Raw genomic sequence first — 14,010 nt, forward strand, 5'->3', positions numbered from 1 at the left:
TTACAAAATGAACATCAGCTTCTCCAACACTCAGGTTTTTTTTTCGTCTTTATGCACAAACCACTGACCACACTGACTTGACTCTTAGAACAAAAATTCAACCATTTTCTGTCTAATTTTTTGTTGTCAGCTTTTGCAGGTTCGCAATACCGACGGCAGGTGGCGAACCTGAAAAATTTGACAAAAAATGCCCTGTAGGAAAAATGGTCCTGTTTAGCCCGATTTTATCGTAGAAATTGCGTGTTTTATTTTTAAAGTTGGGTGGCATTTCCTAACTGGGATAGCATTTCTTCAAATCGATCGATGCGCACTCTGGAATCGACATTGCGTACTGTTGGAAAAATGATTTTTTTTGTTTTTTTTTCTGGAAAAATTATCCAGAAAACGAAATCGAGTGTCCAGTCAGTATGGTCAGTGCACAAACTGTCGGATCCGCGCCATATTGAGAACTGGTATTCTTTCACACAGATTTTACGTGAATGAGCAATTCAGGTTTACGTGAACATAACATATCCCGAATAGCCAAGACCGTGGTATTAATATAACAGAACAATGATTTTCAATTGAACAATAAACTTCATCATAATATCTAAATCTTAATCTACCACTTGATATTTTGAAATCACCGTATATTTTATGGTCACAGTAAAAAACCATTATTTTCAAAGTTGTTTTACATATTTACAGTTTTTCGTGTAAGCAAACGATTCAAAACGTTGTTGAACGTTCTAGTCACGGTCGAAAATAGTGAAATCGGTCTAATTTGAATATATTTCTGTTTATACCGCTATTCAATCGTTTGAAAGCTGTGGTCGGGCTGGCCAAGTGCCGTAAAGGATTATCTGGTCGATTACCGTAGTAATAATTATGGTAGACATGGGCACCGAGTGGAGAGTAACATTCAAGAATAAATCGGTATCAAATTTTGAATACGGCGAATGCGCCAAGACCTTTGTTTTGAGAAAAACGCATTCCAAGTTTCAGAAAATAAAATCAATTTCCTATTTAGCTGCGTACAATCATTTTCCTAAAGAAGTCGCTAAAATGCTTTCAAATTGGTTTAATTTCAACACCCGATCGATAAATTTAGCTTTTCCGTACTAATTACCACAAAAAATTAATAAATATAACTGTGGGCCCTTTTACCACAGACTGGTGCTCTCATTTTGTTCATTCGCCAAATTGGAGTGCCCTTTTGAATTGCAGAATGACTATTCGCCTTTTGGATCACTCATTAAAGAAGCAATATTCAAGCAAATTTCGGCTTGAAAGCGGGTCCAAATGATCACGTTAACACATTAGCACATTCAACGATCTTATAAATACTGATTTGTGCATCTCCTCGTCCTGGAATTTTTTTTTTCGAAAACTTCAATGCCCTTTTTCCATCTCGAGATAACTATTGGCCCTTTTGTTCGCGACAAAATTTCGAGGGGAAATGGGCGAATGAACTGTGGGATTACACACTCATAAAAAAAAGCTATTCGCCTTATTTAAAAAATTAAATTTAACTTCACTAAAATAAGAAAAATTGAAAGGAGATCATATTTTCGGATGTAAAATGAATAGTTTAACGCATTTATGTGACTATCTGGATTTGTTTACAGTTGGCGCATTCGCCGTATTCAAAATTCGATACCGAAATGTGAAATTTTTTTCAACAGACAGACTAAGAATGATGGGACGAAAACTGCAGTACTTTGTGTCCAACACCAGGGCAATAGGAAAGCCACTGGTCATGGAAAACTGTCGGAGATAGCAGTGAAAAACGAGGCGCCGAAAATGGGCTTCTGCGTTCTTCGTGGAAATCGTGCAAGGGTGAGTTCCTTTTTAGACTAATTAAGCGCTTTTTTATCCTTAATTTTAGTTTCCTACACTCAGAAATTTAAAAAATATTAAAAATATTATGTTTTAATTACTCTGACATTTGACTGACATTAATATCCAGAAATATTAAAAAATAACAATTCCAGTTATTTAAATTTATGCACCCGAATAATTTCTTGGCGTGTAATGATCCAATGCATAAAATTTAATAACCGAAATATTATTTTGTTCAAACAAACGCTTTGTAATTTGTGCGTTTGAGTCCCAACTCAACGGGTATGAGCACGTGCTAGATTCTTCAGTTGCAAAATGCCGCTCAACTTGACTGCATGCAGATTCTATTCTTTTCGAATTTGTGAATCATCTTTGAAAAGGATGGAATCTATAGCAGAAAAGAATTTTTAAAGGGAAAGTGCATTTGTTTTGTATGCTATGGTCAATAATGCACATTGACCATAGAACTTATACGAAAATCAAACGATTTTCGTTTGCTTTTTCTGATTATTTCTGCTTTAAGCGTTTGCCTTTACGTCCCGGCTCAAACTTTTTTTTCTGACCACCAGATGTCGCTTCCATAACAATCATCCCATTTCTCAATGCATAAATTTTAATCGCCGAAATATTTCTCAGTGAGAAATATCCCAGTAATTACACCATGAGAAATATCCGTGTGCGTAAAGAGGGAGAAACGTGAAAATACCTAAAAATTAATTGTTTGATATTTTATTTATTTCTGAGTGTAGGAGCTGACATGAATATAAAATGCACCAAATCCCTCTGTACTAGGCGGATCACTGGATTCTCACGTAAATCGAATGTGTCTTTGTTTTGGCAGCACTTAACTGTGGGAATTTCATATAAGGATCAAGTGATTTTTTATTAACTGCTAAGGGCTTCACGTAAACCAGGCAAAAATTCACGTAACGAGTGGCTACGTGAAAATCCAGGTAAATTTAAAGTTCTTTTTTCGGCTGAGTGTACTTTCGCATTCTATCACGGCCAACCTTTTTGGTCTATATTTCACGATAGAAAAATTCCCATCTGTGCTACAGACGTCAAAATTCCTACCACTTTTTCTCAACACCATTGGACTTGCTCTTACAAAAAATAGAAAATTGCAGCAAGTCTCGCTCATATTATCTGTGTCACAAATGAAATGAAAGGAAATTTAAAAAAAACAATTTGTATGCCAGTTTCCAAAATAGCATCGAAGCACCTCTCGGGCGAGATTCGTAAAAACGTCAACAAAGGTTTCAGAAAAACGGAAACGTTGTTCAATTTTGAATTTTAATCTGGTAAATCAGCGAAAAATTCTCCATTATTATGAATTTTGGTGTCAACGTTATTTCCTAATGTATTCTACATTGAATTAAAAACATTTATTAACTTTATCGTACTTTGAATAAGGAAATTCGACATTAAATTCCGTTTGTTTACGAAGGTATTTCAAGTTTCAAATCTGACAGTTCGGCTGCTGAGGGATCGACATTTTTCGATTCCTCTCTGTGCCCAGCCAGCTAGTGCAAAGGCAAAAGGCAGGCAACAAATCGTTCGCGCGAGCCCCAGATCTGGTCGAGAAATTAGTGCTCAAGTGAAAAAGTTCTCCATGTTTGATTTCTCGTGCAGATAAAGGCGTGTTTCCGAGCCGGAAAAGTGCATTTTCAGCGTTGAAATCGCGTTCAGTTCGGTGCCATTTGCATGGTGAAAATGTCAGGAATCGATTTGGGACTTGTTTAGTTGATCTTTCTCGAGCTTTGGGGGCAAAAAGACTTTCGAAGGTGCCCTTTGTGAGGTGGGATTCTGCCCCGTTTTCTATTCTGAGAGTGAGCGAACTGGTGAACAATTTCAATACTCGTCTCAGTGGACTTTATTTAAGAACAGTAAAACTGACCACGAATGAGATCTTTTTAACGTCGAAATGGATGTGGATTCGCCAAATTCCCTGAAAAGATGCTCTAGTGCACCACAAATCAACAATCTACTCCCAACAGCCACCGTTGGAGTCCATCATCATCAAATTCATCAGCAGCAACAGCAACAGCAGTCTGTTGTTCCCATGGATGAAGGACAATCACAGTCAACGGGTGAACCATCAACCGGTCCAACCACCGGAAACGGTACCACCCTACAACATCAACAACAACAACAGCAATCTGCTGCCAATCAAAACCATCAGCAATTAACCCACCAACGGCCAACGTCGTTATCAAATTCGCCGGCCAGCATTCCCGGCATACCAGGAAGCGGAAGTGGTTCTGGTATCATCGGAAGTTCTCTAACCCTGAGCGGACACAGTCAACACCAGCGAAGTCATTCGCCGCACAATGTCAATGCAATGTCTTCCAGCACCTCCAGTTTGCTGGCCGGGTCACATTCACCCGTGCTAAGGTATGTAGAGTTTGTACAGCTGATTTTCAGAAAGGCAACTGGCTATTGAGCAAACGTTACATTTACAACTAATCATGCTACATTTACAACTTATCATGCTATCATGACATGAATATTGATTTAAATACTTAATTGAAAATGGCCATAATATTGATCTAAGAAACAAATATGTAAGGTACACCGGGGTAAGTGTGGACGGGTTTTCGTATAGTTCAACTTTAAAAAAATATTAAAAAATCAGCAGTGGAACACTTTTGATAAATTGACGTTCAATGTGATGCAGAACATGTTGTTTACAAAAGCTGAAGAGATGAGCTCGATAGAAGCAAAGCAAAAAAAGTTATCACGTAAATCGTTATGGACGGCTGGTGTCTTCACTTACCCCGCTTTATGGGGTAAGTGTGGACGGTAGATTTTCCCTTTGATTTCTCAGGAAATTTTCAAAAAAATTGTGTTTTCTTGGTTGAATACGTTACTTTATTGCTCGAACCGTCCAAAATTTTGAAAAATGTTCATGATACTATAATTATAGTGTGTAATTTATGTTACAACACACGAGATCCGATTTTATCAAAAACACAGAACAAATAAGTACTTTACTCAAATTTTCATGATCCGAATGCTAAATATAGCTAAATAATACAACTCATAAAAGATGAAGGACAGAAAATTGAAAAAATGTGTAAACATTAAGTCTTTTTAAAGCCGTCCACACTTACCCCAGGTAGGGGTTGGAGACAAAATTTTAGTTTTTTGTAAAAAAACTCTTTTTTCATAATTTTTAACCGCCGTTTCTTTTCCTAACTGGTTGTTTGGAATGTAAAGATTGTTTCAATGTAGAGTTTTTCATCGAGAGCCAGCTAGTTTAGAAGAAATTTGCAATTGAAAAAGATGCTCATCAACTCGACATCGTAGTTGAAAATAGAAAATTCCGAAAAAGTCGCTGTATACATCTGTTATTGTCTGAATCGTATCTTTTTCACAGTTCACAGTGGATAGATTACAAGTAAATTGAACATTCTGCATCAAAAGTTTGAAAAAAATAGTGCACAGTATTGTTTTTATAGCCATCGTCCACACTTACCCCGCGTCCACACTTACCCCGGTGTACCTTAATACAAAATTATAACACATAGGTACTTACCAAACACGAGATACATATCTCGTATTCTTCTATAGAATTCAAACAGCTATAACTTTTCAACCACTGATCCGAATATTGCAACCTTGACCTTGTTGAATAACTTGAAGTGTCTGGTTTTAGTTTGTAGAAATTTATCAAGCTCAAACGATTTTGAGATACGTATTAAAATGTCAAGGAAAGAAGAAAAATAACTACCAAACCCTCTTGTTTTAATTGCCTTACTTATTGTAAAAAATGGGTTAAAATGCTTGGTGGGTCTTGAGTTTTCAACTCTTTGATGTGTTGTTACTTTCAATACGTCTTAAATTTTATAAATCATGGAAACGAAATAGTTCATTTATTTTCAATTTTCCAGGGACCCTCCGCCGACTTCGTTTTCTAACATCTTTGCACCGAGGGCCCGTCGATTCTCGGCCAGCTTCAGCCCTCTGGCCGTCATATCCAATGGCAGTTCTAGTCCAAGCCGTTCCGGTAGCTGCACCCCGGGCCCAAGGTTAACGCCCCGAATATCCCAGCTGCGCCAGGAGGAGTCGGCCGATGTAACCAACAGCCGTGAAGTCAACCATGAACGGGAAATACATTCGGCCATGCAAATGTCCCAAAGCTATGAGGATCTAACGCTGGTCACCGAGAATTGGTCCTTCGGGTCGGGCTCCGGTGGAATCAACAAACATAACGAGGATCTTGCCAATCCTCTGCACGTGGCTCTTCCATCCGTTGGAACGACCTACTGCTCTAGTCCTTCCCCAACCAGGTGGGTTGAAACCCTGAAGGCTCCTTGTGAATTAATGAGGAAAACTTTTCTGACTTGTACCTTGTATTTTCTTTTAGTCGCGGTGGTCTAGGTCTACAGTATCCAACTAGTTCACCATCGCCAACGCGAAAGTATGTCACCAGGCGGTCAATGTCGCCTTGTACCATCCGGCCGAGCCCGTTGAGCTCGTCAGTAAAGCGAAAATTCGACTTGGATGATCACAACGGAAGCAGTTGCTATTCGCCACCACCACTGAAAAAGATATTCAACCCGGAAAGGTAAGAGATGATGAAAATCAGTGTATGAAAAGATTTATTTTTTTTCTTAAATTTACCACATCTGTTTGGCTTAATCTCTGTTACATAGCTTGCCAATTGGGTATTGGAAGAAAAGAAAATAACAAATCTATACATTCTACGAAAAATTTAGCTTCTGTATTACAAATCTCAATATCATTTTTTTTACAGGGGATCATCTCCCGTGTGCCAAACACCGTCACCTTCTCCCATCTGTCCCAGTCCGGATTCGTCGACCGCATCGTTTGAAAATGGAAGCAATAACGCGAGCAGCAGTGGTCGAATCACGCCAAAATTCTTCGTAACCAAGCTGAGCAGCGGTGTCGGCAGTAATGGCAATACTAGTATGCTCGGTGGTCCGCCAGTGGGGTTATCCTGTAGCTTGGCACATCCGCTGCATACCGATTCGCCACCACTGTCCACGTCCTCATCGTCGTCGCTCATGATGATGGACTGTGGAGTGAGCAGTAGCAGCGGTCATCATCCACTGCTGGAAGAGGATTCTAGCATGATTGGGAAAAGCAGAACTGCCCAGGTTGCTCCCATGGTGGAAAGTTCTTCTGCAGGAGTCAAAATCGATTGTGATGAGGACATAACCGACTTGAATGTGATTGCCAGCAGCACCAGTACCACGAGTATGCTGACGTCAGAATCATCCGAGGCGATGATGGAAGAAGTGTTGCACAAAACGACCACGACTCGGCCAGCGCTGCCTAGCGAAAGCCACTGCCAATCGGAATCGGAACTGCTGGACAGTAGCAGCAGTGGAATCGGCCAAAGTCACAGCCGCTTGAGCACCTGCAGTATCAGTAATGCAAATAGTACCGATAATAATAGTGAAAGCAGTAGCTCTCTGTGTCCCATGGCATTTAGTGCAGGTGGAGGAAGTGCAAATCCATCTGCTAGCGCTTTTATAGCCAACAATATAGAAATAGCAGAAATCTAACCTTCCCTTTCCGGACCATGCATTTCTTTAATCATATAATATTAGCCAACACGCTTAGGAAAATCGCCATAGTTTTTCCAAATCTATTTTTTTTCTTTTTTATCTACCGATTTGTACAGTAGCAAGTAAGATTTTCTTTTTCGAACTTTTCAAGTTCCTCATAAAACAGAACGAACATGTTGTGCCGATATCGATTTCTTTTTCATTGTACACTTCTAATTGAAGAGTGAAACTTAGAAAACATATTTTTCGCAAAAGCAAAAGAAAGTGTTCTAGTGTTTCATCTATCGAGCGAATTCAAATTTAAAAATAAACATCGTCTTTCTTAACATGTTTGTGTAAGCTTGAATTAGCTTAATCTCCAATATCTTTTTTAAAAAGATAGAAAAAAAACTTTTTTTTGTACGCGTACATATTTTTCGATTGCTTGTTCTATAACGTATACAGAATAGTATCAAGAAATAATTGCCATCAGTGCTATAATTTATTCCGTTTCGCACAATTTCATTTAACAACTAGTTGAAACACTGGAACAATTTTATAATTATTCGAGAGTTCTGCTATGGATGCATTGTAGTTGAAATGAATACATATCTTAAAATCACTAAAGATTTTGAACAGTTCTGTTACAAAAACAAAAAAAAAACAACATGTATCTGCGCTAGATCGTTCCACAAAAATCTAGAAAAAAAATAACACGAGAGCACAACTTTTCCTCAGTCGTGCGAAATCAAACCATACCAAATAACCAAAACGCATTGTAAAGGATCTTCCTTCAACATAGTAGTTTGCACTTATATGTAGCAGCAGTTGCGTAAGCGGCATGATATAAATAAAGCAAATAAAATAGACACACACACAGAGAGAAAAAAAAACAAGTTTAGCAATAGCTCCTTCTATCGAATGTTACTAAGTAGCACGGAAATCCCGGATGGTTCAATCCTGTTAGAGAGAAAAGCAATAACTGTACTGTACGATCTGTTTGTCTATCATAAGATTTTCTGAAGAAAAAAAAAAAAAAATTCAATCCAATCCAATAAAATTCTACCAACACGTGTATGATCAATAAGCTGAACATTATAGTGACACCGTGTTTCTATACATTGATTTAAAGTTGCTTATTTACGACACGCAAATTCATACGGTGAATAAAAACAAAACCGATAGTCAAACGTGTGCGACGAGCGAAAACGTGAATTAAGAAAATATCGTTCTATCTTTTGGGTATGTGAATGAATTTAGTCTAATCCCCATACTAGGAGTTCATAAATAACGAAAAGTGATAATAAAAGATAATACAGAATAAATTTAAACAAAGGAGTTCTTTCATTTGGATACCGAAACTGGTTGGTTTACCTGGCTGCGTGATAATCTTAACCAAAAATTATCTGTTTGAGACACACAATATGGGTCATTCGGCAGGACTGTTGACTGCCTGGTAACACTTTTTGAAACAAAGAAATCTTCACTCTCTGGAGCCACGATCGTAATAAATCGTATACCCAACGCATTTTTTCGTACCCTCTCTATAGATGGATTATTAGTGGAATATTTTTTAAATATTATAAATTGTAACATGTTTTACTTGTTTAAATTTGTTATTCTTCATTCAGATGTGCCGAATCTCTTTATAAGCCTGTTTTTTCAATTAAAAAGAGCTTAACTTCATATCAAGGTACTGAACTTTCTGAGGAGTTTTTCTAAATAGAAGATTCTCTAAACGTATCGCAGCATCGGAAAAATTTGTTTATCGTGAATTCCGCGTTGTCGGGTATAAGTTCGGTTTAGAATTTAAAAACATTTACCGTCAGGTCACTAGAATTTTTGTTTTTTTTTGGGATTTTAAACACTGGAACTTATTTTTTTTTTTCGGCAAATCACTCTCTGGAGCCACGTTTTATTCTCCAAGATAAAAAGGCTCTTCGGGAATTTTATTGAACTTTACTGCCCTTATTCGCATATGAGTCCCATGTGCATTTTCATCGTTTTTGAGTTATCGATGGAAAACGCTTTTTTGTGCTCCAATTTACCTATAAAACAAGTTTTTGTTCGAAGTTTGTTCTCAAAATTTCGAAAAAAATATTACCCCTGATGTGTCCCATGTGAAAAATATTCGCATATGAGTCCCATGATCAAAATTCAGCGCCAGATCTTACAATTGAAGGAAAGAATAGATAGAAACTGAAGTACATCGATAATTTAATGCTTAAAACATTAATTTACATAAAAATTGAACGTATAGTATCGAAATGATTCCGAAGAAACTTGGTTCTCAGTCACAAAAAACATTAATAAGTAACTGGTAACCAAAATTATTTTTTCGACAAAAATCAACCGATGAACAACGCTTAATAGATCAGTCTTCGGTCAGGATGGTTCCTTCGTGGGTAATTTCGACGATCTAATGTGTGATCGGGTGGGTCGTACTTGAAGTGTTGTTTCGGTAATAAAATAACAAACTTTTTTCTATATGCACAACAATAACAATACCACTGTTTTCGTTTATTACCTAGGAAGATGTTCCCGGGAGAAATCTCCTTCTTTGTCTTGAATCCAGCAGACTTTTGGTCGTTGTTATCTACGTATCCGTAACACACATTGAATTAAATGATGAGGATGAGGATGATAAATTTGCATAAATTTCACAGGAATGAAAACAAAGTTTTGGAAAAACACTGGAAAACACATCCCACTTGGCGAATAAACCTTGATTGAAATCAGTTTGGAATCAATATCTTTCGATAACTTTCTTCTGTCATCATAAAGAATGGTAAACAAATGAAAAAAAATATGTTAGAAAAGTACTTGCCACTTGCCGATAACTTTAGCACCAGAGACTCATTTGCAAATAATCTCTGTTCGAGGGTTAAGAATATTCGCATATGAGTCACATGAGTGTTTTATTGAAATTTCTCCGTTATTATTAGTTAGTATCAGCGCAAAAGTGAACAGAAGGGATTCGATCGCAGTAGCTCGCCCAGTGCAGACGCATTTTTTTCTGCCTGTGTGTTTTGTTGAAATCATTTCAAGATATCAAAAGTGCTGTGTTCCTAACTGCAGTTTTCCACGCGGAGTGATTTCTTCCTGCTGGCTCGGTCGTTAATTGCCGAGGTTCATCAACGGAGCCGGCTGGCACAGGTGTGCAAACGCCAATTTGGTTCGCTGCAGCAGGTTTTTTTTTGCCATCACCATCTCCATCAAGGCCATATTCATCTTCGGAAGGCGCCTTCCTGTTCGCCCATCAAATTCGGAATTTGGACATCGTCAGGGCGGTAACTCGGGGGATCCGGTTCTGATTGCCGCACCCGGGTAAACACAGGACGGTCGAGCATTTGATCCGATTGACGTCTCCATCTTGTTCCGACGGAGGACCACGTGGCTGGTGAAAACATCTGTATTAACAAAGTGCAAAAGCTTGTGAGTTTCTTTTATTCTTTTTTCACTTTTTCTTCTCTATTTGTTTCCCTTTATTCGATCATTGTTTGCTTCGTTTATATTTTCAAAACGGGGGCACTCGTGTTCTCGTGAGAAAATATGAACGATGGCGGGGAGTTGAATTCCTCAGTTGAGGATGATGAGGATGTCACCTACGAGTATGAGGAGTATTTGGAGGATTCAGGTGATGCTGGTCCGTCAAATGTTTCCCATTCTTCGATGAGTGTTAGTTCTTTGTCAACCACGGTTGAGAGTAGAGCACCCCGACTCCGAACCTACACAGACGGTTCATCTTTTACTGGGCCTTGGGTGGTTTTCATCCGGCCCAAACCTAATGGTAAACGTCTTAACGTGGTACAGATCACCAAAGATCTGGCGAGGTGGCCCTCCGTGACCAGTATTTCAAAGGTGCGATCAGACAAGTTGCGCGTTGTAGTGGCTGACCGGAAAGGCGCAAATGAAATTGTTGCCAGCAAGTTCATTAACCTGGAGTACCATGTTTTTGTTCCGTCTCGAAACGTCGAGATCGAGGGCGTGATAACGGAAATGAGCCTGAAGGCAGAGTACGTTAAGTCCAACGGCGTTGGTAAGTTTAAAGGCCTTGATTCGACTTCGGTCGAAATCTTGGATTGCCGCCAACTTAAAACTGCCGACGTTGTGAATGGAGTTAAAAAGTACTCGCCTGCAGCCTCATTTCGCGTAACTTTCGCAGGTACCGCCCTCCCTCACTACGTTTTGATCGACGGAATGTTGAGGCTTCCTGTGCGACTCTTTGTGCCTCGCCCAATGAGTTGCAAAAAGTGCATTAAAATGGGACACACCGAGTCCCATTGTTGTAACAAGGCACGGTGCCCTCGTTGCGCAGGGATTCATGAGGAAGGAGCGTGCTCAGCAATAGAACAGAAATGTGTCTATTGCGGGGGCTCACCTCATGATATCTCTGTATGCCAGGCATTTAAGAGTCGCTGGGATAAAGAGAGGCGCTCTTTAAAAGAACGATCCAATCGTTCTTACGCCGCTATTTTAAAAAGCGCTTCTCCCCCTACTCAACCTCAGTTAAGTAACATTTTTTCAGTGCTGCCAGTTGACAACGAGGACACTACCCGAATAGCCAAGACCGTGGTATTAATATAACAGAACAATGATTTTCAATTGAACAATAAACTTCATCATAATATCTAAATCTTAATCTACCACTTGATATTTTGAAATCACCGTATATTTTATGGTCACAGTAAAAAACCATTATTTTCAAAGTTGTTTTACATATTTACAGTTTTTCGTGTAAGCAAACGATTCAAAACGTTGTTGAACGTTCTAGTCACGGTCGAAAATAGTGAAATCGGTCTAATTTGAATATATTTCTGTTTATACCGCTATTCAATCGTTTGAAAGCTGTGGTCGGGCTGGCCAAGTGCCGTAAAGGATTATCTGGTCGATTACCGTAGTAATAATTATGGTAGACATGGGCACCGAGTGGAGAGTAACATTCAAGAATAAATGTGAAATTTTTTTCAACAGACAGACTAAGAATGATGGGACGAAAACTGCAGTACTTTGTGTCCAACACCAGGGCAATAGGAAAGCCACTGGTCATGGAAAACGAGCTTATTGTCGGAGATAGCAGTGAAAAACGAGGCGCCGAAAATGGGCTTCTGCGTTCTTCGTGGAAATCGTGCAAGGGTGAGTTCCTTTTTAGACTAATTAAGCGCTTTTTTATCCTTAATTTTAGTTTCCTAGGAGCTGACATGAAAGGCAGTTCCGCGGCTCTAGCTAAAGGTGAGAGCAAAGGTGTTGCGTTTAATAGCAGGTCCAGAGAAAGGCCACCATGAAACGAACAAATTGACAGGATGGAGTGGAAAACGAAGCACTGGAAAACGAAGCATTTTACGTTGAGGACGATCACTTGCAGATGTTCCGACTTGGGTAGTTAACCATGCAAAGAATACCAGAAACCGGTAATGTGCGGCCAACTTTATTTGTGATTGTGTCAAAGAATTGCGGAATAATAATAACGAAGAGATTGTGATGCTACTGGAATCCTAACAAGTTTTATAAAAAAACCAATGAAAGATTTGACTATATATATGTACGAAAGAAAATTCTGTCTCAATTTGGGATCTTATATATTATTACTGTTTTCTGTGTTTTTTAAATGAATTTTATTATTTTAAAATGGAATTAAATTAAAGAAAACCATAAAATTTCAAGGTTTCGAAAATAGAATAAAAGATGAAAAAACGTTGTATTTTATTGAAAATCAAAAGATGAAAATTCAATGAATAACAATGAATTGCATTGTCTTCTAGATCAAAATTGGAAGGTGTAATGACCATAAACATTATCGTATTGTGTTTCAAAATGTATGGAAAAAAGTTAATTTTTTCATTGTTAAGTTGCTTAACAACCCCCTTTTTTCATGGTTAATTTTGCCATAACCATGAATTGCACAGTCAAAAACGTTAACTTTGACAGTACATTCATAGTTTCATATACCATGAGTTTAATGGTTTCTACTATGAAATCCATGGTATGGTGAAAATGAAATTCATGGTTTTTTCACAATGTTTTTCTATTCGGGTACTGATGAAGAGACCCCTTTCGTTTTTGTGGCCAACTCCCGGAAACGTGCCAAAACAGCTTCAAAGTCCTCCAAAATTCCAAACAAAATCCCTACTATAAGTTCTCCTATCAGCGCCACTAAAAAGTCAGTAGCACCAAAAAAAGAAAAACCAGTTCCTCTTGGATTCCGAACGAATTTTTCACCATCAAATTTCACATCACAAGCGGGGCCTTCAGCTGCAGCGAGTACTCCAACTACTAACGCGATTTTGTCAGAATCAGTCTCCCAGCCAGGACTTTTCAAACTTTCTGACATAATTAATGGAATTTTCTTTTTCTTAAACGTATCTGAATCCGTAAGAGGCATTGTTACTACAATGCTCCCTATAGTAAAGACACTTTTGAAGCAATTGATGCAAACTTGACCCCTTCTTTCAGTGTTTATCTCTCTCGATGGATAATTTAAGCCGAGAGGTCGGAGATATCACTGTGTTGCAGTGGAATTGTCGTAGTTTAATCCCTAAACTGGATCCGTTCAAACATCTTCTTCATGAAACTAGTTGCGATATTTTTGCCCTTTCTGAAACATGGCTCTCTTCTCAAATAGATATTCCATTCCACGACTTTAACATTATTCGTTTTGATCGCAACGATTCTT

At 38.4% G+C, this 14,010-nt stretch overlaps 2 protein-coding genes across 5 annotated transcripts; both read left to right on the forward strand.

Moving 5' to 3' along the window:
• Positions 1-3,069: 3,069 nt before the first annotated feature.
• LOC129747867 (AF4/FMR2 family member lilli) lies at positions 3,070-8,653 on the forward strand. The gene is made up of 4 exons (XM_055742245.1): positions 3,070-4,215; positions 5,715-6,113; positions 6,191-6,391; positions 6,581-8,653. The coding sequence occupies exons 1-4, from the start codon at positions 3,746-3,748 to the stop codon at positions 7,353-7,355; spliced, it is 1,845 nt and encodes a 614-aa protein (XP_055598220.1). The 5' UTR covers positions 3,070-3,745; the 3' UTR covers positions 7,356-8,653.
• A 1,533-nt stretch (positions 8,654-10,186) lies between these two features.
• On the forward strand, positions 10,187-12,830 carry LOC129748240 (uncharacterized). Of its 4 annotated transcripts, none has more exons than XM_055742766.1 (3): positions 10,187-10,281; positions 10,416-12,473; positions 12,523-12,830. In XM_055742766.1, exon 2 carries the CDS (start codon positions 10,890-10,892, stop codon positions 11,922-11,924), a length of 1,035 nt encoding a protein of 344 aa, XP_055598741.1. In that variant the 5' UTR covers positions 10,187-10,281; positions 10,416-10,889; the 3' UTR covers positions 11,925-12,473; positions 12,523-12,830. The 4 variants fall into 4 exon arrangements, with proteins under 4 accessions (XP_055598741.1, XP_055598743.1, XP_055598744.1 ...); XM_055742768.1 differs by having other exon boundaries at positions 10,259-12,249; positions 12,312-12,473; XM_055742769.1 differs by having other exon boundaries at positions 10,259-12,237; positions 12,312-12,473.
• Positions 12,831-14,010: the final 1,180 nt, after the last annotated feature.

This window comes from Uranotaenia lowii, chromosome 2 (genome assembly GCF_029784155.1).
Source record: "Uranotaenia lowii strain MFRU-FL chromosome 2, ASM2978415v1, whole genome shotgun sequence".
NCBI classification, from domain to species: domain Eukaryota; kingdom Metazoa; phylum Arthropoda; class Insecta; order Diptera; family Culicidae; genus Uranotaenia; species Uranotaenia lowii.